Below are 27,321 nucleotides of genomic sequence, written 5' to 3' on the forward strand. Positions count from 1 at the left end.
TTAAATTATTTAAATGATTTAAATATTTTTAAAATATAATGATAAGATAAATATATAATTTAAGAAGAAGGTAAGTTTTATTTCTTTTAATTTTTTTTAAAAATATTTCTAATATTTATTATTTTTTTTATAGATTCTATTTTGTATTAAAGCTATTGGACGTAAAATTGGTAAATTTAAAACTTAATTATTTTTTATTAATAGAAATATTTTCTAATATTTTTTTTTCTTGTATAGTTGGATCCATAATAACGCATCCAATAAAATTTGTTTATTTTAAAATAAAATAATTGTTTTTTTGGTAGTAAAATCTTAACATAATTAACTTTCTAACTCTAACCTAATTCCAAACATAACTGTGCAGGATGCGTAAGTACAAATTTCCTTCATTTTTAATTATAAGATTATTGAAAAAAAATTTTAATGACTAACGATATCGAACGTTTCTGGTTATCGTGACCGAAGGTTGGTATTCCTGATAGAAGGCTATTCGTAATATTCTATCTTATATAAATTATATTACAGTTTATAATAAATAATCTCTAATCATTAATTTTTTTATTAATATTAAAAAGCTTGTTATCTATCTATAAATTAATTTTTATTATCTAGCATATCTAGCATCGTTAATCTATTTTTTTTTTAAAAGCTTGTCTTAATAAATATTAATTTACATTAATTTATTTTTTTTTTCAAGTTTTTTTCTGATCTTTGCAGCTTTCTTAGAAGTATCAGATTCCTAAAATATAAAACGTATCGATCAATATAAATTGTTAACTTTAATGATCATACATATACGCAAATTACTTACCTCTAATGCAAAAGACCAAACAAAAGCTACGATAAGTAATACACTACACATCAAACATTGTATTGAAGTTGTTAAATCAGATACCTATAAAAATGTTTAAACGAATAAGTAAATACAAAATTAATTCTTATGTTTAAAAATACTTAAGTAAATTGCAAAACTTACCAAAAGTGTTACAACACACGCATTCAACGGTACTCTGAATAGATTACTAACAGTAGCTCTTAAGTTTTCAGGTACAACTTTAGCTCTAAGAGTGGAAATAGTAGGGAAATAAAGTCCACATGTCACTTCAAACAATATAAAAAAGAAAAACAACGTGTATTCATTCTATAAAGGAATTATGAATAAGTATCAAAAATGGTGAGGAAACAATCACAATAAAAGATCTGTTATTTAAATATGTCTTACGGGATAAAGCAATGGAAACAATAATGAGACTCCCGCTAATAAAAGTGTTCCTTGTGCAATATCAGATAAAGGAATATTACGCGAACCACATAAATTACCATAAAGTAATGATCCAATCATAATGGAAACCATAAAGCTGTCAAAAAAAAACGACATGAAGCGACATTACAAATAAAATCTATTAATAATCGTTTTATGTCAACGAATTAAGATAATCAATATAATACCTGGCGAAAATTATTCCAAAAGGCAAACCCTCTTCTGATTTATGATAATTTTCTAAAAATGGACCCCAGAAGAATACAAATGTGTACATGGAAGCCTCAAATAATGATTGGACGGCTCCAACTGCAAGAACGCGAGAATCTAATAGTTTAAATGTAACTTATTAAATTGGGCCAGCCAATGGAAAGGTTTATAAATACAGAATTACCGCCGCTTATAACCTTCAAAGCTTGAGTCAAAGATGAAGTTTCTTTCGAATTATCCTAAAATAAGTAAAAAAACTTCTTTAAATATGGACTAATTAACCGTGATTATAAAATAATCTTAAGAATTATTACTTTGTCGCCGTAATTCTCTTTCCAAGTAACAGTTATTACTAAAGCCGCTAATACAAAGAAGCCAATTGCTGCTAAAAAAGGTGATGTAATTCCAAAGTGTTCGGCTAACCAATTTGCTAATAATCCACTAAAAATAGCAACAAGTCCATTCCCATAAGTTGCCATTGAGAATGTTTCAGATAATAATGAGGAATGAAATCCTATACAAAATGATGATGTCAAAATAAATCAACTTTTGAACGCATTAGGATAAAATGATAAATATTTACCTCTTGAAAAATGTTCACTGACCATCCAACTTTCGAAGACCGAAAACAAGAGAGAAGTACTTATACCAGACAAGATCCTAAATACACAGATGCAAAACACGTATAAATAAAAGTAGGTATCTGTCGACAGTTATTTAGATATCAACAAACCTTCCAAATAACAATATATAAAAATTTTTTGACGTGATAATAACACAAAATGTAGAATAAAGTAATGCAAAAAGTAAACAAAATTTCTTTCTCCCACTAAGAATATATGAAAGATATTAGTAATTCAAGAACAAAACTACGTAAATCAAATTAGAGAAATGCAACTTGCTATTTATCCGCAGCAGATCCAACAACAGTTCCAAAAATTCCACTCGAAAGAAATCCAGTAACAAACAAAATTGCTTGTTGTTTCAAATCAAAACCGTAACTTTTATAAATAGCGTAAACATATGGTCCTTGCAGCCAATCACCGGCTGTAAAATATAAAACATATATCAATTTTTAAGTAATAAATATAATAAATACAGCTCACGTTTTAATAACTTACTCATCACTAATAAATAAACGATCAAATAATTTAGACGGAAGTTCTTATAATCTTTCCCTGACTGCCCACGATCAGATGAGGTACTTTCAGATTTACTTTCTTTAAATAAAAATGTAAGTAAGGCACAAAGGCCGGACAAAAAATAGAAAGTCAGAGTAAAATGAGACATTTTTAATAGTTAAATTACAAGTATCCATCGAAACATTAAAACATTAGCACTTATAACAGATAAAAAAGATCACATGAGTTAAGAGTACAGTACCTCATGAAAGTAACACAACATATATATAACACGAAAAAAAAATTGTTTATTCTTAAAAAGTTCATTCGCAATTTTGTTTAGTCCTTCATGTTTTGCCACAATGAAAGATCGAATGAAAAGATCAAATGAAATTGAAGAAAAAGTAGAAACAAATAATGAGAAAAAAAGTAAAGTTCGAAAAATATCGACAGCTGTAGATTTTATTGCTTCTACGCGAGCGCGTCTCTCGGAAGTTAGCTCAGAAGTTAAATCAAAACCGATTGGTCCTTATCATCGAAAAAAAAGTAGATATTTTTTTTTTGTTTTCACGTTCTTGTATGAGTCAACCCGTATTAAACTCTTTTTTATACTTAAATAGCTAAAAGTAAAAAAGAAGCGAAAAGAAGAAGGAAGAAAGAAAAAGTGAATAAGTTTATCCAATTAAATAATTTCTCAATTATTCGTGGCTTATTAAGTTTAAATAATGGTTACTCGTTTATTTATATAGCCTATTGTTAGATCTCACGGTCCTGAATTTTACTTTGATCTAAACCGGTGGAAAATAATAGACATCAAGGTTGTATATGTCGAATTTGTATATTACATTTATTATCTTACTTATTTTACATTTATGTTATAGGAGCTGCAAAATCTTATCTTACATTTGCTCACCGATGAAGGTAGACGTCCAGAATGGCTTTATATCGAGGTTTTTCTATATTTATTAATTAATAATTATGTTGTATTTCACATTGTTATTTATTGATTTTTCTAATTTAAAGAAAGAAGAAGAAATTAAAAAAGTCGTTTTTCTTATGATACCTGGTCTTGATCCAAGTTTATTTGGATTGACGGCTGAAACTGTTGTCAAAGCAAAAGGACCGCTGAATTGGGAAAAACTTCAAGAAAAAGGTCTTTTTGGCAATTCTGATTTGAAACTAAGTGAAAATTTGCCAATACTTCCGAAAATATTTTCACACGGTTGTGTTACCCGTGCTTCTGGAGACACAAAAAGGATGTTTAACCCAACGGGGAATCTTTTTAATTGCTTTTTATCTGAAGCTCAAAAAGGATCAGTAAAGCATAAAGAAATTCCTGGTATGATAAATTTTTTTAAAAAAATTTGTCTTGTGTTGAACTAAATAATTGACAATTTTTTGCAGAGAATATTTATGAACGAATTTACTCATGCTTATTAACCCCCGAGGAGATGGCTCAAAATGATTATCCCTTACCGACTTGCATGGCAAAAGAAGGCCAGGTTTTACCTGATGATTGGGTTGAAGTACCCATGAAAGCATCTGATATTTTTATAAAAGAGGAATTTACTAGAAAGAATTTCAAAATTCTTTCTATTGATTGTGAAATGGTAATTAAACTTATTTGGCATTTAAATTCTGATTTTTATTAATTTTCGAATGAAATTCTATATCTAATCTAGTGTAAATCGAATGATCTATCTGTCTTAACGCGTGTTTCTATAGTCGACATTGATTGTAATGTTGTTTATGATGAATTAGTCATGCCAGAAGAACCGATTACCGATTACTTGACCCCGTAATTTTTTCTTATTTAATGTTTATTATATATATCTCATTATATTAATATTAATATAATATGTACAAATTTTTTTTTATTAGTTTTAGCGGAATAACTGAAGAAAGATTGAAGGGTGTGACAACGAATATAAAAGATGTTCAAAATCGGCTATTAGAATTAGTGGATAGTGACACTGTTTTAATTGGTCATTCATTAGAATGTGATTTGAAAGCCTTAAAGGTATTTAAATAGTTTTTAAAAATTATGTTTATTTTAATTTTAATTTAACAAATACTACAACTTATAACAATTATTCCATAAGTTTACGCATCCATACGTAATCGATACATCAATTCTCTATACGAATTCTGGAGGCATATTTAGTAAATCAAGTTTAAAAATGTTGTCACATCAGTGGCTTAAACGTTCAATTCAAGTTGATGATGGAAAGATTGTCGGTCATGATTCTATTGAGGATGCCAAGGCAGCAATGGATCTTGTAAAATTAAAACTGAACAATGGTAAATTTCCTATATTAAACCTTTCACGTTTTATTTTAGTAATAAATTGTTAACTTTATTTACTATAGGGCTAGATTTTGATAAATCTTATGAAAATTTAATTCAACGTCTTGAAAGATATAACAAGACTTCAGCGTTCATAGATTATGTTGGAAAAGTTCAATTACTAGGTGTTGATGCAAAGCACTCAATAAAATGTACAAATGATGATGAGGTTTGTTATCTAAATTATCAGATCTATCTAAAATTTATATATTGCAACATAATTGATTTTTTAAGGATTGTTTTTAGGTTTTTGCAGGTGTTTTAAATGCGATAAGCAATAATAGAAATCATATATATCATAATTTTATTTGGGGAAAATTTAAAGATCTAGAAAATCTGCCAGAGCATGAAAACGACAAACTAACAACACTGAAGCAATTAAATGATAGAATTGAAAAGATTTATTCTTGTTTACCAGCGTACACAGCGTTTATAGTATCAAGTGGTTCGGGTAATGCACGCGAATGGGAAAAGTATGTTTCGGTGTTGGATTTTTTTAAAGAATGATTTACTTTTTAATATTAATCTTTTATATATTATATTTAGCTTATATAGGAAAAAGATGAACAGTGGTGTTAATTGGACTGCGCAAGATCAGGAAATTTATGAGAAAGAACTTCTAAAGGGCAAAATAGGATTGACTTTTTTTAGAGTCAAATCTGATTGTGAAAACTTAGATGAAAGCGAAGACAAGTAATAAAAACTTAATTTATTAATTTATTAGATGAAAGCGAAAACAAGTAATAAAAGCTTAATTTATAAATTTACTAGATGAAGCGAAGATAAGTAATAAAAAATTAATTTATAAATTTATTAGATGAAAGCAAAGACAAGTAATAAAAAATTTTATAAATTTAATAAAATTTGCAACGGATAGCAAAAATATTATTAAAAATACATTGTTTAAAAAAGAAAAAAGAAAAAGAAAGATTGCCAATCTGTAGATTTTAAAATAGTGTATTCTTTTTTTCTTATACAACATAATTATATATATAAGCAAATATTATATATATGATTATAAAATGCAAATAATACCTTTAAATATATAAATTAAAATTATTATCATTAAATAAAGTACATAAAATAAAAATTTTAAAAATAACTTTATAGCTTATAATAAACTTTAATAAATTTAATATACAGTATTTGAAATTTTTTTTTTTTTTTTTTAATTGCAGCACTATAAATTTATTAAAATAATTAAAATAATACATAATAATAAAAATTAAAAAACTACTTAATTATATTAATATTATTAATTTATAAACCATTCGTCATATTATTAAAATACTCCACATATACACTGTCAAAAGATCTATTTTACTAAACAAATAAACATATATGTAATATGTTATCTTAGCCAAAGGTCCTGTTTTTAATGCAAAAGTAATTTTAGAACCTATTATACTGCAATCAAATTTTCATCATTATCTTAAATTCTTTTATTATTAATGTTTTTTATTTTCTTAACTTTTCATAATTGTAGCAATCCAACTGTTAAATGCAAAAGAATATTATTCTTACAACAAGCCATCTTTTCACAAAAAAAGTTTCTTTTTATTAATATATTTGAAATTTAGTTAAGTATAATATAACCATTTAAATATTAAATTTTTAGATAAAACAATCATGTAATATTGTTATTGCTGTAATTATTTTAACATTGCTCATCTGATTCTATAATTAAATAACATTATATTATAATAATCTAGTTAAATATTATTATAATATTTATTGTTAAAAAGTGATATTATTTATAGTTAAATATTATTATATTACTTTAAAACTATAATAACAATCAATAATAAATATATTACTATTTAAATCTATTTAAAATCTATAATAAAATCTATACTAAAGTAAATTTGAAATATACAATCTTTGCTTACAGCAATATTAAATGTTTTACAAATAAAAAAAAATTATTAATACTATTAAATATCTGCACAGTATCTACACATATAATCAACATATTATAAAAACTAGCTTATAGTAATTTACACTTACATTATAAAATTAAACCAAATAGAATTTTGTATTTACTAAATAGTAAATATTTAATAAATATTAAAACTTTATATTTATTAAATAATAAAAAAAAAATATTTAAATAAGGAAGTTACACATATTATGTATTCAGTTTAATATAAACTTACTCCCCTCCCCTCCTTGTCAAATTTAATAACCAATCAAATTATAATATTTATAAATCATATAATTTTATTAAGTGTAACGTAAGATTTTGGTTACTTCCTAAAAACTTTGATAATTACGTAATATAATGTGTAAACTCTCTAATATTAAAATTTAATTATTTATTAATAGTTAAATATTTAATTTTATAAATTTTTAAAGATTTTATTAATATTTTAAATTGGTATTTATAAGTATTTTTCAATACATGATCTTGTATTTACACAGGTCAAAAAGTGAAAAATCAGGCATCAATCAGTCACCAATCGGTTACCAATTAGGTACTTTGCTATCAGTGATGATTTTTTTGGTAGTATTTTATAATGCTTTTTAAATAATATTAATAGGAATTTTTGACATGTCATGTAAATATCATATTTAATAACATATATATTAATAAGTCTATTAACAAGTATGATATTTAATATTAATATTGTAACTAATATAAAAGGATAATTATCATATATTATAAAATTATTATTTTTTTACATTTTATTGTAATATGGTATTTTAATATATATTAAATTATAATAGCAATTATATTGTCAATTATTACAAAATATATATTACAGGATTATTATATAGTAAATTAGTAATCAAAAAAATAAGCACTGATAGCTAAGTAGCTGATTGGTGACTGATTGGTAACTGATTGGCATTTTCACAAATACCATTACTAAAGTTCTGAATGGGTCATTCAAGTCAGGTTAATTGATAAACCTGATCTGAAATTTTTTCAGGTCAGGTCAAGTACAAAGTTATATCAGTTGTCTGTTTAACCTGACCTAACCTGAAACCTGAAAAATTTCAGGACTATTTTTATTAAAGTATTGAAAAAAAATGGTACAAAACTTTTTTTTTTTAATATAATATTATGAAAAAAACGTTTTTGCAACGTTTTTTATTAAAATATTGAAAAAAAATATTGCAAAACATTTTTTTTAATATAACATTATGAAAAAAATGTTTTCGCAACGTTATTATTGAAATATTTAAAAAAAAAATGTTATGAACCATTTTTTTAATATAATATTATGAAAAAACATTTTCGCAACGTTTTTTCTCGAAATAATGCAATTCAACATTTTTATATTAAAATCATATAAAAAAGTGAATCACAATACCGCAACTCACTTTTTTTATATAGAATCAATATAAAAAAGTAAATCACAATACTGCAACTCACTTTTATTATATAGTAGAATCAATAGTTTCAGGTCAACAGGTCAATCAGGTCAGGTCAATCTTCATACCTGACCTGAATTTTTTTCAAAAATCTCATACCTGACCTAAATTTCAGGTCAGGTCAGGTCAGGTTACCTGAATTTGGCTGACCTGTTCAGAGCTCTAACCATCACTAATTAGGCAGTTTACTAACTTTTGATCCAGTAATCAGAAAAGAATGAAATATAGCTCATTGGAATCATCTTAACAAGACGAATCTAATGGTAGTAAAATCACATTTCTAGAATTAATAGTTAATAAAAAATTAAATAAAATATAAATGATATATTTTTATTTTTATATTTTACTTAATTTCTCATCAAGTATTAATTCTAGAAATGCAATTTTACTACCATTAGATTCATCTTATTAAAACAATTCCAATAAGCTATATTTCATCCTTTTCTGATCACTGGGTCAAATATTAGCAAACTGCCTGATTAGTGATGGTATTTAGCAAAAATGCCAATCAGTCAATCAGCTACCTGATTGGTGACTAATATTTAATAAATACTTTGATAAATATTGTAATATATAAATTAAGATTATATTATGATTATTAGGTTAATCTTTTCTTTATGATCTACAATAAAAAAATAAAAGAAATATTAAAGAAAACATTTTTAGTTAAATAAAAACAAAAAAAAAATAATAAGTTTCAAAACTGAAACTTAATAACTTAAAAATTTATAAGAAAAAATAAAATGTTAAATTATTTTGCAATAAAACAAAATATTGCAAAACTTACTTTTATTTAAATATTAGAGTATAAAATTTACAAAAAAAAAAATAATAATTTTAAAACTTAAAAAAGGTAAATATAAACTAAATTTTAAAATTATACTTTAAAATAATATATTGTTGTTTTAATTCAAAATTAAAGTTAAAATCTATAAAATAAATAAAAAATATTAATGTTTTTATTTAAAAAAACATAAACTTAAAATTTACCTATTATTTAAATATTAGAAAAAACTTGAAAAATGCTTACAAAAAAATAAAAAATAAAAATATTAGTTAATATTTTTAATTAATATTAAAAAACACTATTTTTATATTTTGAAAATACAGTATTTGCTTCACAAATTTTTAAAAATCCTACAGTTGGACTCACAATAAGACATCAACTAATTTATAAATGTTTCAAATTGAAGTTTTTTAAAAAATCACGTGATCACAACAATAATGATTTGTGATTGGCTAAAATTCAAATACGTAAAGTTAATATAAATATACTTATTAATGCAGGCAAAATATTTATTTATTAATCCTTCAATATTTTCAAAAATAAAATTTGAAACAGCCCGATGTGATTTATATTTTTTTAATGCATAATCAGCCTGCACTTGAGATATAAGAATAAAAAAATTAAGATTAACAATGTATAAAAAATTTTTTGTAACTTAAATACAAGTTATTTGTGTAATGATACATATCTTTAATCTGGCCCACATTATAGAATTTTAGAAATTCTGGCCAGAATTATATGTTTCAAATCCTTCCTTATATTAATAAAGTACTTGAACTTTGGAAGCTAATAACTTTTGATCTAGATATTCAATTGAAATAATCTCAACGTCATTTTATAATTTAGGTTAATAAATACCAAATTATCACGATGCGTTACACCCTCTATGTTCCTTATTAATTTTTTCATAAAAAATGCTATTCTGCATGTACGTGAAAAATATAAACGCTTATTTATTTGTTTTATTTATAAAGTATTATTAAAACCTACTACGCGTATTATTCTTTTGTGCTGGACCATCCGTTCAAATTTAAAGAAAAATACTATTTGTCATCTCATTAGTTCTTTATTAATTATAATCATACATTGAATTAAGATATAATTATTTATTTTTCTTTACAAGAACTTGTTGAACTCTGTCAATAGCATCCCGTACAAGTTGCATATTGAACAAATTATATTGTAATAACTAAATTTTATGTAATATTAACCAACGTATTAATTAATCATATTATTATTAAAATATTAAAACATTGTTGTAATTAATAAAAATACCTTTAATTCTTGAGATGGTGTTAATGCCATATTATTAAGTGAGTCTTCTTCAAATGAGATATCAAATTCCATTGTTTGCCGTTCTTCAGGAAGATTTGACGGAATATGATCAACATGAGTCTGATCTAGTTTATATAATAAATTATTTAAAATTTATAAAATCTATTAAAATTTCTTGTTTTAATTACTTATAAATTTTACCTTGAAAATTTTTACTTAATTCTTGTATTTTTTTACCACATTCATTAATCCAATTATCACATTTCTCTTTTATTGGAACTATATATTCTTTATTCGTTTCACTTATTTGCTTATCATCCCATACTCCAGTCTAAATAAAAATAATATGAATGTAGATAGGAATTAGAGAAAATATAATAATATATTATATAGTAAAATAAATTCGAACCAAATTTTTTTCATCTCTCATTAATAGAAAAATATAAAAGTTCAATCCTTGCATAATGAAACCATGTTTTTCTGAAAATTCTTTTTCATTTACTAATACTGAAGATGATTCAAATCGAAGTATGTGTGGCAAAAAAGTATCGACAATAACTCTGCTGGCAAAAATAGAACTCTATAAAAATAAAATGTAAATATTTTAAGTTAAAAAAAATCACAATTCTAAATTAGATACTAAATATGTTAAATGTATTAAATATGTTTACTTACCTTATCGGCAGATTTTCTTTTATATGCTTTATTTAATCCTTGAGCAATGTTATCCTTTACAATTCCAATAGCAGCACTTTTCATCGTCTCAAATGGACAACTTGTTAATAATTCCTTCAATAAGAATATTTTAGCATCATCTTTACATAATGTTATTAAGCGTGAAAGTAATTGGAATGCAATGAAACGTAAATATTCGTTAGGTGAAGTTGAAGCAAAAGTAGTGATAGCTTGATATAAGTGCACTATAGTTGTTCCATCTTTAGATAATTTGGATTCAAGGTTATCTGAAGAAATAGTGTTTTCTTCATTTCTTTCAGCCAAATATAATAACACCAATAAGGTTTTATCTGCCATTTCAAGTTCATTAACGTCACTTAAAAACAATATCGTTAATATAATTAGTATCGGTAAACATACAAGCAATGAAATTCTATTTTACCTTGATAGATATTTTGAAGCAATAGAAGTAAGGTTTCTGAATAAATATTCAGAAGATAAAGGAATTACAGATTTTTCTGCACTAGAGTCATCCTGTGGCATAAATTGATAATACATGATACTTGCAACATATACCAAAACACCATTCGGCAAAATAGGAAAATCTCCGATAGGAAATTTTCTACCCTTTTCACTGCTATCTTGAGTAAAAAAGTAGTATTCAACAATTTGCTGTCATAACCGATAAATACAACAACGTTATATTTTATTTACCAGGTGATTTTACAAAATTATTGATGTAATTAACAAGCTGATCTATTGAAATATGAGCTTTTATAGAAGTTTTCTGACAAAAAGAATAATTTATTAAATTTAGTTATTTATAACATAAAAATTATGAACCCTAATAAATCAACTTACAATTAATTTATCAAGTCTCGCGATATCAATAGCTTGAGTGTCTAAACTTTGCTTATGTTTCCAAGGAACATTAAATTTTGGATGATACATCTCATAATATGTAGGCGACATAGGAATGTGAGTAGATCGAATAAATTTTTCAAAAGAAGTAACAACTAAATAATTAGTTAAGTAATATTCTTGATTATACAACTCTTCTGGCATAGAACTAAGTTTAAATTCCTGAAAATAAAGAGAAACATTATTAATAACCTTTGAAGTCAATTACATATAAAGTTTAAAATAAAATCGTTAAACCTTTTTCTCAACTTCTATTAACTCTGCTATAATTTCAGTGAATTGTATCAAACTATCAACAATAATATTTTTATGTTTATCTTCAAGTTTATCCAAAACTGGCCATATACAGACAATAGCTTTAATTGTCTCCGGAAGAAAATTAATCAATTTCTCTCTATCCAATCGATTTAGAACTAAGAATCGTAAGTAAAAACGAAATCATAACACTTAATTATAACTATTAGTTCCTTTACTAAAAAAATACAAGATTTTATTCACCTATTTTTAGAATATTGACTAAACTGCTAAATTCCATTACAGAATGATATTGATTCTTCCATTCAAGCCAGCTAAGTCTTTCCATAATCATTAGATGTGTCTCTCGAACATTGTTGTGCTGTGCAATGCTTTGTAAAATTTCTTGTGCTAAATTTGGAGTTAATGAAAGAAAAGGTATCATTAAAGTAAACAATTCCCAAGATATTTGTTTTAAAAGTTTGATCTAAAAAGAAAAAAAAAAATATTAATAATAATATAAATAGTTTGAATAATTATTGAAGTTTTACCTTTTTTCCTTCTTCATTTAATGGTAAAATTGAAAACTTTAAGCTATTTAACAGATCAACTTGTTCTTGCTCTGAATAATTTGTAGGCGAGCATAAAATTTTTTCCAATGTGGATACAAGCGCGGAATGACACTCAATGTCTGAAGGATCTTGCTCGAGTTTCTTTTACGTAATAAACAACGTTTAGATTATAGCTCTAAAAAAGTTAATAAAACTAAAAAGAGCACCTCAAGACATTGATTCGTGACTTCTTCAATAGCGCTTTTTGCTTGTTCTAATTTGTTCATTTTATTAATTTTAAGTGATCTTGTTTTTACACAAGATTTTTTTATGACGGATAGAAGGATTTAAATGCGTTGATCCGTTCTTTGTCGTTCGTTTCTTTATCTTAAAATTATTTTACAAACGATTCGCGATAAGATTAGCACGTATTGCGCGTTGGAAAAAAAACAGTAATGGTCCCGTGACTTAAAAATGATTTATATTTTTTTTTTAAAATCCACGTGAACAAGATTACAGAACTTAAAAATGATTTATATATTGAAGCCCGCATTTAAACAATTTGCATACGCTTTATCACGTGTACATGTATAAATAAATGTCGATCCTATTCTATATGCACTAACACGTACATTTGAAAGTGTATGCAAATTGTTTGAAATGCCACCAGGCCACCACAGCAATTCTGCTTAAACTGTTTAAACTAAAAATATATTATGGCACTGGTAATCGGGTAATCCTAATTTGAAAGTAGTTTATATGTACATACTTAATTCATTATAACGCGTAATTAATCATGTGATCATTTTTGTTCTGGTCAAAGCCACGGCTTCTTTTTACATAACGGATATTTTATGAACTCTTATTTTATTAACATCCTCTTGAAAAGATGAAGTACAATCTTAAATCTCTGGTCCTTACAATAGGGCTGGCTATATTTGCGGTTATCAAGGCTTCAGAAACAGCAGAAGTAGAAAATGGTTTGTTATTATAGCAGTTTTTAATTAGCGCGTTGGTGGTCAATTTTTTGATAAAATAACTTTTAGCTGCGGATTACTTTGTGAGGACACTACCTGGTCTTCCGGACAGTTCATATTTGAAATCACATGCCGGGTAAGAAAGATTTTTTATTTAGAATGTCTTTCCGATTTGCTTAAACTCACGTATTTTCTCCTCGAATTAGTCACGTTTTAATAGATGAACAATCAGAGTCTTATATATTTTTTTGGTTAATGCATAACCTTCATATTGCCGATAATGCTAAATTAGTAAGTTACTTTAGTATATTTAATCATTTCTTATTAAATATGTATTTGAGAATGAGAATTAAACAAAATTTTTGAATCACAAATTAGATTATTTGGCTCAATGGAGGTATATTTAGATATTTATATTTAAAGAAAATTGATAAATTCCTCTGAATGACTTTTTTAAAAATTTAATGATGTTATGATTTAATTTAAATAGGCCCCGGTTGGTAAGTCTATCTTTTATACTATCATAAACAAACAATAATCCTAAAAATATTGTTACTTTTCTCACACCGTTTTTGCAAACTTAGCTCAAGGTAACAAAAATCATAATTTGACTGTGCCTGTTATTTAATATAGTACTAACCAGAATTTATTTTTGTTTAGTATGGATGGTGTATTTCTTGAGACTGGACCTTTTAGGGTTAATAAAGATCAAACATTAAGACCTTTTTATGGATCATGGAATGAATATGCTAATGTGTTATATGGTAGATATGAATTAATGAAAATTCTATTTATTTTTTTTTTTATTCATGATATTTAATTGAGCAAAATTATTTCAAAGTTGATCAGCCTGTAGGCACAGGATTTAGCTTCACGAATCAAGATTTTTATGTGAGAAATGCGACTCAAGTCCCGCAACAATTCTTACTTTTTCTTGATAAATTTTTTGAAATTTTTCCAGAATATTCTCAAGACGATGTAAGTTTATTTGGATAGCTGATTAACTATTAGTATTTATATTATTGGATGTAATTTATTGAAGACATTTATATTTAGATATATCTGGCAGGAGAGAGTTTTGCTGGGGTATATATACCATACATAGCAGATGGAATTTTGAAACGTAACATTGAATCGAATACAAAGGTAATTCGAAATATATGTTTCTGAGAAGGAAAAAAATTTCATGTCAATAAATTAAATTTATCTTTGTTAGTATAATTTGCGAGGATTAGTTATCGGCAATGGATGGGTCGATCCTAGTACACAGGTATGTATAAACTAACTGTAATATGTGAACTTTGAGACGCATAAAAGTACATTCTTATTAATTTTACAAAATTATATATAGTATCCTTCATACTACGATTTTGCAATTGCTAATAATCTCCTAGATGGTGATTATAAAGTAGGTATTTTTCCTAACATTTTAATGACGCTATTATTATTCATCATCATTATTATTTTCATTAGAATCTTGCAGAGTTGCAATTGAAAGAATGTAATGAAGCTTTAAAGAAAACGGTTGCCATTAAGATCGATGCATGCGAACAAATTCTTAATACAATTTTGGAGAATTCGCGAAAACGGTATTGATACTTTATTTGATCGATTTTTAGTGTTTTTTTTTTTAAAAAAAAAATTTGTTTATTTATCCTATTATTTATCCTATTATAGTATTGGAAAAGTTGATACATGCATAAATCAATATGATATCCGAGATCACTCAGATTCATATCCTTCTTGTGGACTTAAGTGGCCATATGAATTAGATACTGTTTATGATTATTTACGCGTAAGTATTTTCAGACCACATTTATGATTTAAAATATTTTTTTTCTTTATTTTTTACTAATAAGTTTCATTTTTATTAGAGACCAGATGTTGTTAAAGATCTTCACGCAACTAAAAAAAAAGAATTATGGGTAGAATGTGACAATACAGTTAATGTAAGGTTTAATGGTGATCAAAGCCCACCTTCTATAACTGTATGTATAACTATTTTTTATTTGTGATTAATTTATTTGTGATTAATTTATTTGGGAATAATATTACTAATTCAGTTACTACCAACTAATAGTTATTCCCCGAAATTTTGAAACAAATTAAAATATTATTATTTAGGTGCATATAATTTCTTTATAATCCAAACTTTGAACATATTAATTTACTTGTTTTGGTGTAATTTATTAAAAATAGTGGTGATCAAGATATAATTTGTAATTATATGGGAACTGAATCCATGATAAAAAATTTGGAATGGAATGGTTACAAAGGATTTCAGGTAATTGTAATTTAACTCGTTAATTTTTGTAATTCAATTAATTTAATTATATTTGTATATTTATATTTATTATTATAGAATAATACAAAGTTACTTTGGTATGTTAATGATACTCTTGCAGGACATATCGTTGCAGAGAGAAATCTTACATACGTTAAGATATTTAATGCAAGTCATATGGTACCATATGATGTCCCTCTTGCAACAATGGACATGATGTATAGATTTATGGGATTGGATCATCATATTGTAAATAAGTTCCCATCAAAGGTTGAATCAGAGGTAAGCTATTCGTATTTATGCCATTTAATTTAATTTAATTTAAAAAAAAACTTTAAATTTTTCGTTTGGTAGGAATTCGATGATGATAATAATTCGAACTCTGAACATAAAGATAATAATGAAATTTGGAATCATTATTATGATGCGTAAGTTTTTTTTTTGCCATTATATTATTTAATATAATTGATTTGTTTTAACTATTTTTCTTGTACAGTGGCACTACTACACTAATAATTGTTATTTTTGGTGTACTTGGTTTGGCTGCATTCATATTTCGAGGAAAAATTATGGGAAAAATCAGGAGAAATACTAAGCAAGGAATGAGAGTAAACACCGAAGAAACCAATGAAATGTAAGTATATTAAGATATTTTATATTATTAATTATTTTTTAATTTGAAATTAATATTCTAAAATACATAATAGGGATAATTTTGGAATTGAAACACAATTATCAGGTGATTTGGATCATTTTGGTGATAGTGATGCTGATGATGATGATACTCAAAAATTAAATAATCATCAAGAGAAGTATCATGATGAAGAAAAGAGATAAATTAATTAGATGAAGAAAATCGTTATTTATTTTCGTAACTATTAACTATTAATTGTTTACGTATTTAAAAATAATCTAGAACATTTATTACGCAATTTCATTTATTACATAATTTACATAATTTTTATTTTTTCAACAAACCCATTTTATTATTAAGATTATAGAAAAATGACTAATTGATACGAAAAAAGTATCTTAGAATAGATTAAATAATTTCTATTATTATAATTCTTTTTATAAAAAAAAATTATGGTTTCATAAAATAAATGTGAAATTAAATCGAATAATCGAAATTAAACGTATAATTTAGGCCGGAATTAGTAAAATTCTTAGTATAACGGATAATGTTACAATTGTTACATGATGCACGTGGGCTGATAAAACGCGTCGTATCATTTTTTGGCCCTTCAGGTTAACACGTTCTTATAATAAAAAAATGTCCTTGCCAAAGAGACGCGCCGTTGCCAAATCTAATCTTGCTGCCTTACAAACTCTTCGTCGCTTACGACAAGAAGGAGGTTCTCGTCTTCAAGAGTATGAGGTATAAATATAAATTTATAAATATTCTTGTTATTTACAATATTTTCGCGTAACAGATTCTTCGTCGATAAAGGTTCAAGAGCCAGAAGTCATTTATGATGAAGTTACGGAAGAAATTTATCAATCTGAAGTCAAGAAAGTGACAGAAATGGTTGTTAACGATGATGGAACTCGATATATAACAGAAGAGTTGGATGATTTGGGACAAAAATATGCTGATGAATCCGAGTATGAAGAAGACCCAATAGATGGTGTGTTATTGAAATATTTTTATTTTATTTGCAGTGTTTACTTATTTTAACGCGCCATTTAAGATATTCGATTATTTATTTACGTTTTTGATAACTTATTGGGTTACAGAAAAGCGAAAAAGAAAAGGTTCAGAAAATCAAAATGATGCCAAACCAAATACAACTATCAATAATTATTTTTTACGTGCTGCCATTTCAAATAAATTGACAAAACATAGAAGCGTGCGTATTTTTTTTTTTTTTTTTGATTAATATAAAACTTATCATTATTTTCAACTTAGACGAAATCTACTAAGGAAGAGTCCGAATTTATGTCTGATCTTTTGCAAAGATTGGATGATGAAGACGAAGATGACGAACAAGAGGAATTTATTCAATCTCTAATTCAAGAGAATAATCAATTGAACGCAGTCTCAATGGATTATAAACCCATGAATCCTGATGCTGACGGCGAATTTATGTACCAAAGAAATCAAAAAAGAGTAAATGGTGGGCTGCAATCATATACTTGTGAGAAAAACAAGTTAGACACAATGTCAATGGAATATACACCTTTGAAAAGTAATTTAACTTATCAAGAAAAAGTAGATGATGAACAGGGCCAGTCATTTAACCATGAGACCAATACCGTCTCAATGGAATATACACCTTTGGACAGTGAAGTTATTTATCAAGAAAAAATAGATGACAAGCAAGGTCAATCATCTATTCATGAAACCGATAAAATGGACACAGTCTCAATGGAATATATTCCTTTTGACAGCGAATTTACTTATCAAGAAAAAGTAGATGATAAACAGGACCAATCATATATTCATGAAACCAATCAACCAGATACAGCCTCAATGGATCATAATAAACCTTTGAAACTTGATACAAACAGTGAATTTATTTATCAAACGAAAAATGATAAAAAATTTGACCAATCATTTATTCAAGAAACAATTCCACCTATTAATGATCAATCACATAATTGTTACAGATTGTTTTGGATAGATGCAGTCGAAAAATTTGGAATTGTATATATTATTGGAAAGGTAGATCAATCAGATTATACAAAATGATGAGTTTTTTATATAACATTTAAATTCATTATATAGGTATTCAACAACGAAAGTAAAACGTACATAAGTTGCTGCGCCACTGTCAAAAACATTCATAGAAATGTTTTCATATTACCAAGACAAAGAAAACTTGACGGTAATCAATATATTTCTTCAAATATTTTATAAGTGGGATGAATTATTATTAATCGATTTTCTTTTGCTTTGTATAAATTTACAGAACACGATAATGAAACTGAAATTGATGTAACAATGGAAGATGTTAGTAGTGAAGTGAATGATATCTTTAAAAAAAAATTCAGAGATTTTCAAGTTTTTACAAAGCCAGTGAATCGTAAATATGGGTTCGAATTACCAGACATTCCTACTGAAGCACAATATTTGAAAGTAACATATCCATTTACACGTATGCTCTTTTAATTCATATGAAGTTTTTTGATTCAAATTTGCAATCCTATTTATTAATCCTACGTTATTACTGTTAATTAATAGAGGATTCTTTACCTAGAAATTTGAGTGGAAAAACTTTTACTCGCGCTTTTGGTACAAATACTTCTGCGCTTGAATTATTCATATTGAAACGCAAAATTAAAGGACCATGTTGGCTGGAAATCAAAGATGCTATTGTGGAAACATCTAGAGTGAGTTTTTACCATCAAAATTCAAGTAATTACACAACTAAAGTGTTTTGGCAGTAATATATATACTTTGTATGTTTAGATTTCTTGGTGCAAACTTGAGCTTGTTGTCGACGATCCTAAAAAAATTAGCATTTTGAAAGAATCAAATTTTTCTGAACCGATTAAATCACCTTCATTAACAACCATGTCGTTGAGTTTAAGAACTATAATGAATCATAAAAAGCAAGTTAACGAAATAGCTGCTTTTAGTGTTCGTTTTTATCCAAAAGGTTTAGAAGTTTTTATTGTTTAATATTCATTAAATGTTTGGCTTGTCCTTCGTTAAAGCTTAATTGATAAATTATTTGATGTAGTGCCATTGGATGAAGCAGTTACACCGGAAAAATTACAATATCCTGTACAATATTCTGCAATTCGCCAACTGAATGATAAACCATGGTGGACTCATGGATTTGAAGAACTTGTAGAGAAAGAAAGAAAAAAAGGACTTCATCTAAATTTGGAAGCGAATGAATATTCGTTAATCAACTATCTATTAGGTTAGTAACTTTACTTTTATATGATAATGATTTTATTCCTTGCATTTATATATAATTTTTCGGAATTTAATAGCACTCATCAAGCAGTATGATCCTGATGTTTTTATCGGACACAATTTCATCGGATTTGATCTTGACGTCTTGTTACATCGTTTAAAAGAATTAAAGATTAAGGATTGGTCCTGTCTTGGAAGGTTACGAAGAGTTGTGTAAGTAGAGTTCTTTATTAAGAAAACCTTGAACATCCTAAAAGAAATTAATTTAATGTAATATTATTTATAGATGGCCAAAATCACAAAGTGGGTCTACTGCGAATGAGTCATCCTTCGTGGAAAAGTCAATTGTAAATGGTCGATTGATTTGCGATACCTACCTAAACGCGAAGGTAAGGATAAGAATGTTGTCACTTAAACATATTTTAATATATATATATTTACAAAAATATGAAACATCAATATGTAGGACCTAGTCAAATCCAAGAATTATTCGTTAACAGAACTTGTCTTATCACAATTAGGCAAGCTTCGTAAAGATATCGAATATGATAAAATTCCGATGTATTATAGTCGAGCCAAAGATTTATTAGATGTAGTTTGCCATTGTTGGAATGATGCTATTTTTACGGCAGAACTTATGTTCAAACTTCAGATATTGCCTCTTACTAAACAATTAACAAACTTAGCTGGCAATATATGGTATATAAATGAGATGAATTCTTTTTATTCTCTAATATAAAGGAAATAATAACCGAACAAATCATTACGTGTTTATAATAGGTCAAAAACTCTTATTGGAAGTAGAGCGGATCGTAATGAATTTCTTCTGTTACATGAGTTTCATCAACACAAATACATATGTCCAGACAAAGAATATAAGAAAATTCAGGAACAAATTAGTGTAGATGGAGAAGGTAAGCATTCACTTCCAAAATTTTTATTATAATATTTATATATTTATATTAAATATAGTAACTGTATTTACGTATTTATTATAAAGATGAATCAACAGAAACTAAAGCAAGTGGGCGAAGAAAACCTACTTATGCCGGAGGCCTCGTGCTAGAGCCCAAAAAAGGATTTTATGATAATTATGTTGTACTTTTGGATTTTAACAGCTTGTATCCATCAATTATTCAAGAATACAATATTTGCTTTACTACAGTAGTCAGAGTTGGGATGGTGAGTTCGTAGTATATCTATATTATTGACATTCAGGGTGGATATAGTGACTTACTTATATTATAATCGAAGGAAAAGAACATTACTCCCGAAATACCTGATTCAAGTTTACCACAGGGTATCCTACCTAAATTGATTGCTAAATTAGTTGAGCGAAGAAGAATGGTAAAGAATTTGATGAAGAGTTCAATAGTTACCTCAGACAAACTTGCCGAAGTATGTTGAATAATTATTGTCTCGACATGCAGTAATAGTTGCATTAACGTTAATTATATAAATCATATTTTCTTGTATAATAATAGTATGATATTCGTCAAAAGGCTCTTAAACTTACGGCGAATAGTATGTATGGTTGTTTGGGTTATACTTACTCCAGGTTTTATGCCAAGCCGTTAGCTATGTTGATCACTTTCAAAGGTCGTGAAATTCTGGAAAACACTGTTAAATTAGCGGAGAACGAGAAGATGGAGGTATGTTATTTAATAATTTGATTTAATAAGCAAACAAGCGAACGATTCACATTGATTTTTATGCTTTATTTAAGGTAATTTATGGAGATACAGATTCTATTATGATTAACACTAAAGCAATAGACATAAATCAAGCGCTTGAAGTTGGTAACATCTTAAAAAAGAAAGTCAATGAACGATACAAATTGCTCGAGCTTGAAATTGACGGTTTTTTTGAGAAACTACTTTTGCTAAAGAAAAAAAAATATGCGGCTATTGTTGTTGAGAAAAAAAACGGCATCTTAGAACGTTCTTGTGAAACAAAAGGACTCGACCTTGTGAGAAGAGATTGGTGTGATTTAGTGAATAAAGTATCAAGGTACAAACACTTATAATCTTTATCATTATTTGTATTAAATAATTTCTAACTTGTTTTAAGATTTGTTTTGGATCAAATTTTATCATCTCATGATCGAGAAGTAATAGTTAACACAATCCATGCTTACTTGAGGCAAGTGGGAGAAGATACGCGTTCCGGAAATTACCCTATTAATTCCTTTATAATTAATAAAGTATGGTCTAATCAAAAATTGTTTTCACCACTTGGATACTTCGTTAATTTTTTTTTTAATATTAATAGAATCTCGCAAAATCACCGGAAGCTTATACTGATGCAAAAATCCAACCTCATGTGCAAGTTGCATTGAGAATGAAAAAGAAAGGGTTAAGTGCCCGTACGGGAGATTTTATTCCATATGTTATCTGTCTAACAGCTGATGGTAAAGAGTTCGATAAAAATATTTCCGATCGAGCATTTCATCCTGACGAGATAAATGAGTCCGATTTGCGAATCGGTAAATTTATAATATCCATGTTATTTGTTTTTATTTTTGTTATTTTGTCAGATGATATAAATAATTTTATGATTTATTATTTATTAAGATTATGATTGGTATTTAAAAATCCAAATCCATGCTTCGGTTTCTAGATTATGCGGACATATTGAAGGGATTGATAATGCATCCATCGCTGAGTGTTTAGGTATCCAGATTTTATTTTTACTATTTTATAGCAATTATACTCAGTAACTTGATAATTACTTGTGTTAAAAAAATAATGTAATATAAGGATTTGATCCATCAAAATTCAAAAGTTCATCGAATCTGGCGACATCACATAAAATTGGTTCGAAAATGCCGGATGGAGAGCGATTTAAGGATGTTGAAAAATTTATGCCAATATGTATTCATTGTAACGTAACAAATATCTTTGAAGGGTTAAAGGTTAGTAATTACTGTTTTCGTATAAAACTTGTAAACTATATTAATGATCGATATTATAGGACTCTGAAGGGTTAATTAAATGTAATGGGTGTAACACCATTATTCCATTTTCTTCGATTTTGACACAACTTACTTTCAAAGTTCGTTCCTATATTAAACAATATTATGATGGTTGGAAAGTATGCGATGAACTAAGTTGTTTATATCGAACTAGACAAGTCACTTACTCTAAAAATTGTATTAATCGAGGATGCAATGGAAAAATGAAGGGCGAGGTATATATAATATTATAATGTTTTAATGATTTGTATGGTTAGATTAATATTCTAAAATATTTAATCTACTTCCCCAAAATGTTTAAGTATGACGAACAAAAACTATATCTCCAATTACTCTATTTATCTCAATTATTTGATATAAGTAAAGTACAAAAAAGGGCGGAATTTGGTATGGATTATTGACTACATAGAATTGATCATCACTATATTAAAAAACTTAAGAGCACTAATTAATTTCTTTTATTAAGGTTCTAAAAATATAGAAGAAATCGGTAGATTGAAAAGTTTGGTCGACAGACATTTAGACCGGAATGCATTACGATATGTAAATTTAGGAGAATTGTTCAATTATTATTTCGAATAAAACTAATTATAAATATTCTATTCTTGGTAATAAAAATATCTATTCCATATATAAATTCAATGTAAAATTTTTCATTATAATTGGATAAAAAATAGATATAATGACCATCGAATCAATCATTATATTTAAGTTAATGATTCCTTTATGAATTATGATAATTATGTAATTATGATCATAATAAAGCATAGTTAAAAACAAAAGTAGCATGAAATTGTGCAAGTTTATATTATAATGATACTTGTTTAACACAAACAGGCATCAATGGATGAAACTCTTATCTGATCAAGAAAGTTATAGTGCAGGAAATTACCATAATAATGTTATTTCATTAATTCTTAATAGATATTATTTAACTTTTTAATAAATACATATATAATTCTATTATGTAAAATTTACAATGAATTATGTTCACCAAGAATTTAATTACCGTCGTTTGTCGAATCAAGAGGTTGGAAATATTTTAAATATTTTAGAAGATTGTACGAATCCGTTTCAATACACCTAGTACAAATCAAAAAAAGGAGTTAAAGATAAATATTGCAGATTATATAATAAACATACTAATATTTTTATAAAGGATATAATAATAGTGATTCTTTTATATCTGATATTGGAACTTTAACATTTTCACATATGGTTATTAATCCTTGTTCGGCCCTATTAATATAATCAATATAATAAGAATGCTCAAATAATTCTGGATTTTCTTGAACAGCCATTGCTACATCCAATAATTGCTGGAATAAATAAAAAAATAGTTAGTACAAATTTTACTCTCGTTCTTCGCTCTTTTTTTGGCAAAAAAATATATATGTACTAACTTGACATAATCTTTTAACCAAAGAAACTTTATAATCATAAAAATCTACATCATATAGTAATGTAGCATTATTTCCTGCATCATTTTCGATATCACCTTTACCAAGAGTTTCTTCATTATTGTTAGCAAAAATATCAGTATTTTTTGAATTATACGAGTTTAATTTTTGATAATGTCCGGGAGTATTCCATCCCCATATATCTTCTTCATTTGTTGAATCTTTAAATGAATTATCATTAAACGATATTCTTCTAGGCGTAACAGGACTAACTAAGGGACTTGGCTCTTCTGTAAAAAGGTCATCGGATTTATCTGTTATATGTTTACTAAATTTTGAAGAAACTGGTGAAATTGGTTCATTCCAATCCCATGTATCAAAATTAACAACACCTTTCGAAATAACATCATCACCATCACTATCTGCCATTGGTATGTCAAAAATAGTTGTTCTGCGTCTAGATTTTAAAATATGATCAGGCCTTTTTGGATCTGATTGTTGTGAAAAAGTCCATGTTCTTACGAGATGAAGAGCTAACAGTGGACATCCCATACGATCATAAGCAAAAATACTTCTTAACACGAAGAAATATTCCGTTTTTGATGAAATTTCTGCTGCCCCTCTCAGTGTTTGAATGGATTTATCTTTTAATTGTTTGTATAAAACTACCAAAGCTGCATCAGGAGAATCAGTGGTTAAGGGTGTTGTTTCTACTTTCTTGTCGCACAGAGTTTCCAAAGGTACCTTTAAAATTTCTTTTTTATTAATATTGAATAATCAATTATCAATTTATATGAAATAAGTTAAAAAAGAAATTCAAACCATAATAGCTTTCACAGCTTTATCTCTTTGATTCAATGACCAAAAAGCCAAACTGGCTAACCATCGATCCCCTGTTCTAATGGCTAGAGGAATAATATAATCTTCATATATGCTCTTCAAAATAGGACCATCCTCACCTGTAAATTCAAAATTATAATTTAGTATTTAATAATAAGAAACATATATATATATATATACATATAAAGGATTACCCTCATAAACTCTAGTAATAGCAATAGCTAATTGAAAGTCATCCAAATGTTTTAAGCATACATTAACAGCATCTTTTAACTGATCACCAAGAAGAAAGAAAGCAGCCGCATATCCTATCAAATTGTATATTATTAGATTACTTGCAAACTCTTCTATATAAAAATGCTTGAAAACAATACCATAACGTTGTTTGCCCAACAGAGCATAAGCGTTTTTTAAAGCTGCTGTTTTCCATCTGGGTTCGGTAAAATCATTTATAAGAAATTTCAACATGATCGCTTGCTCTCTATGAGTATTGGCGGTTTTCCATAAACCTAACAATAATTTCTTTTTCCGTAATGCCATATAGAAAAGAGAGCAATCTGTTGGATCTCTCTCTTCTTTCAACATATAATGATTACGAGCCACGTTTTCCATTTGTTGTCGCTAGAATCAATCGTTAATTAATATAGATTTAACGGAAAAAAAGCTTTAATGTTACAAATGAACTTACAACTGATTCATTACTTCGAAGCCATAAAAAGATACCATGTATTCTTGCATCTTTCCATAAAAATTTTCCACCAGATGCTTGGATGCTGTATTCTATTAAAAGATCCTAAATTGACATAGTTAATGAATACGTAATATGTTTTAAGGTCGCAACAAAATATATAGAAGTTTTCTCACCTGAGAATTACTATGCAATGCCCAGTTCATATCTCGATAATTTAAACCAGGCGACCGTATACCAAAGGATATTTTATTTAAATAATGATACCGTCGCATAAATATTACGTATCGAACACCATTTTCGTCCAAACTTCGTTTTTGATTTTCTACCTGAATATTTACGAATTTGATGAAGTAGTATTCAGCTTCAGACCTTAGAATAACATTTGAAATAATATTCTTACCTGATTTATGGTATTAACTAAAGCTAATAATTGCGCTTGTTCAACGGGTGATAAGTCAGGTAATGAAATGACTTGTAATTTTTCAATCAAAAAATTAGCTTCTTTTTCAGTAAATTCAAGTAAATTTTCTTGAGATCTTTTTTAAAAAAAAATAAATAAATAAATATATATATATATATATTAATATTACTTTTAATTTACGGAATATATTTTATTTCTTTAATTAATGTTATATGCACCCTTCTTCATCACTGTCTTCTCCAAAAAGAACATTATAGCGAGTAGTTTTCGTTGATGCTGTTGACTTGAATAATAAGGAAAATTAAGTTAGCAGGATTTTGATTTTTTTTTTGTTGATAAAAAAGAAATTTTATAATTACGAACCATGTTATCCTGGAAAAATTTGTCAAATGGTAAGGGAAGAATTCGTTCAATAGGTTTATTTGTTCTATCCAAAATTATAAGAAATTTATAAAGGTGGGCAAAAATCTGCTTCACCAAATCCATTTGATCTATCGGAAATTAATTCAGAATTAACAACATTAGAATTAAACAAAATATAAACAAAATATAATCTATAAGTAAATTAACCTACCCCACATAATGTATTCTAAAAGAAACGTTGGATGATAATGTGGTAATGGACCATTCAAATGGTCAACAACATGAAACAATGTAGGATACTTTTTTTGATTAACCCCAGTTATACTAGAAACTATTGGATTATTTGATTTTAGATATAAATAGTGTTATATTAAAAAGAAATAATCAGAAAAAACTTGAATCACCTTTTTCCATATTTTCTTCTGTTAACCACTTGTCATAACAACGTAATTGATTACAATTAGCTACAATAAGTGAACCCAAATTTTCCCAAGATATAGCAGAAATTGGTAATGCAGAATTGCTAAGAAGCACAAAATGTTAATATTTGATTGAAATTCAAAAATTGTCGCAATTTTAAAAGAACATACTTCTCAATTTCTGAAAACATAATCCAAGAACTTCGTCCGGAAACATGGTGTTTACGAAGTTGAGTATAAATACAAATTTTTCGCGACGTTGATATAGCTAATACAATCTCAGCATTAGAAGTGAAAAGCCAACCTATATCAACAATTTTTTCAC

General features: G+C 26.7%; 4 protein-coding genes across 5 annotated transcripts; 1 reads left to right on the top strand and 3 right to left on the bottom strand.

The window, feature by feature from the left end:
• Positions 1-231: 231 nt before the first annotated feature.
• On the bottom strand, positions 232-2,761 carry OCT59_011014 (uncharacterized protein; the record flags this gene model as incomplete). Its single annotated transcript, XM_025314018.2, has 11 exons — positions 232-739; positions 812-895; positions 977-1,141; positions 1,223-1,358; positions 1,450-1,588; positions 1,656-1,710; positions 1,786-1,985; positions 2,055-2,131; positions 2,205-2,300; positions 2,374-2,518; positions 2,593-2,761. The coding sequence occupies 11 exons, from the start codon at positions 2,759-2,761 to the stop codon at positions 671-673; spliced, it is 1,335 nt and encodes a 444-aa protein (XP_025186117.1). The 3' UTR covers positions 232-670.
• Positions 2,762-10,111: 7,350 nt separating this feature from the next.
• Positions 10,112-13,166, bottom strand: OCT59_011015 (uncharacterized protein). Its single transcript, XM_066136233.1, has 12 exons — positions 12,987-13,166; positions 12,760-12,921; positions 12,473-12,695; positions 12,212-12,387; positions 11,915-12,136; positions 11,768-11,840; positions 11,496-11,694; positions 11,054-11,429; positions 10,788-10,958; positions 10,580-10,709; positions 10,379-10,503; positions 10,112-10,292 (listed from the first exon to the last, which is right to left on the bottom strand). Exons 1-12 carry the CDS (start codon positions 13,044-13,046, stop codon positions 10,206-10,208), a joined length of 2,004 nt encoding a protein of 667 aa, XP_066000881.1. The 5' UTR covers positions 13,047-13,166; the 3' UTR covers positions 10,112-10,205.
• Positions 13,167-13,648: 482 nt separating this feature from the next.
• On the top strand, positions 13,649-17,152 carry OCT59_011016 (uncharacterized protein; the record flags this gene model as incomplete). Of its 2 annotated transcripts, XM_066136234.1 has the most annotated exons (20): positions 13,649-13,739; positions 13,806-13,872; positions 13,943-14,027; positions 14,115-14,133; positions 14,227-14,236; positions 14,321-14,326; positions 14,397-14,500; positions 14,578-14,714; positions 14,793-14,882; positions 14,953-15,006; positions 15,088-15,144; positions 15,210-15,325; positions 15,414-15,531; positions 15,611-15,724; positions 15,817-15,860; positions 15,936-16,020; positions 16,099-16,302; positions 16,375-16,448; positions 16,517-16,654; positions 16,728-17,152. In XM_066136234.1, the coding sequence occupies 20 exons, from the start codon at positions 13,649-13,651 to the stop codon at positions 16,855-16,857; spliced, it is 1,743 nt and encodes a 580-aa protein (XP_066000882.1). In that variant the 3' UTR covers positions 16,858-17,152. The 2 variants fall into 2 exon arrangements, with proteins under 2 accessions (XP_066000882.1, XP_066000883.1); XM_066136235.1 differs by having other exon boundaries at positions 16,099-16,654.
• A 6,615-nt stretch (positions 17,153-23,767) lies between these two features.
• OCT59_011017 (uncharacterized protein) lies at positions 23,768-27,187 on the bottom strand (the record flags this gene model as incomplete). The annotated part of the gene is made up of 14 exons (XM_066136238.1): positions 23,768-23,948; positions 24,027-24,181; positions 24,266-25,006; positions 25,085-25,221; positions 25,297-25,410; positions 25,477-25,723; positions 25,791-25,895; positions 25,967-26,119; positions 26,194-26,329; positions 26,433-26,497; positions 26,578-26,705; positions 26,789-26,908; positions 26,982-27,100; positions 27,168-27,187. The coding sequence occupies 14 exons, from the start codon at positions 27,185-27,187 to the stop codon at positions 23,864-23,866; spliced, it is 2,325 nt and encodes a 774-aa protein (XP_066000884.1). The 3' UTR covers positions 23,768-23,863.
• Positions 27,188-27,321: the final 134 nt, after the last annotated feature.

The sequence above is a fragment of the Rhizophagus irregularis genome, chromosome 19, assembly GCF_026210795.1.
Source record: "Rhizophagus irregularis chromosome 19, complete sequence".
In the NCBI taxonomy this organism is placed as follows: Eukaryota; Fungi; Glomeromycota; class Glomeromycetes; order Glomerales; family Glomeraceae; genus Rhizophagus; species Rhizophagus irregularis.

Excerpts from the sequence above, each read along its gene's own strand:
- OCT59_011015 (XM_066136233.1), bottom strand. The coding sequence starts at position 13,046 with ATGAACAAATTAGAACAAGCAAAAAGCGCTATTGAAGAAGTCACGAAT. Across the intron at positions 12,922-12,986 it reads TCACGAATCAATGTCTTGAG|AAACTCGAGCAAGATCCTTC; the intron begins GTGCTCTTTTTA and ends ATTACGTAAAAG. Across the intron at positions 10,293-10,378 it reads CACCATCTCAAGAATTAAAG|TTATTACAATATAATTTGTT; the intron begins GTATTTTTATTA and ends CATAAAATTTAG.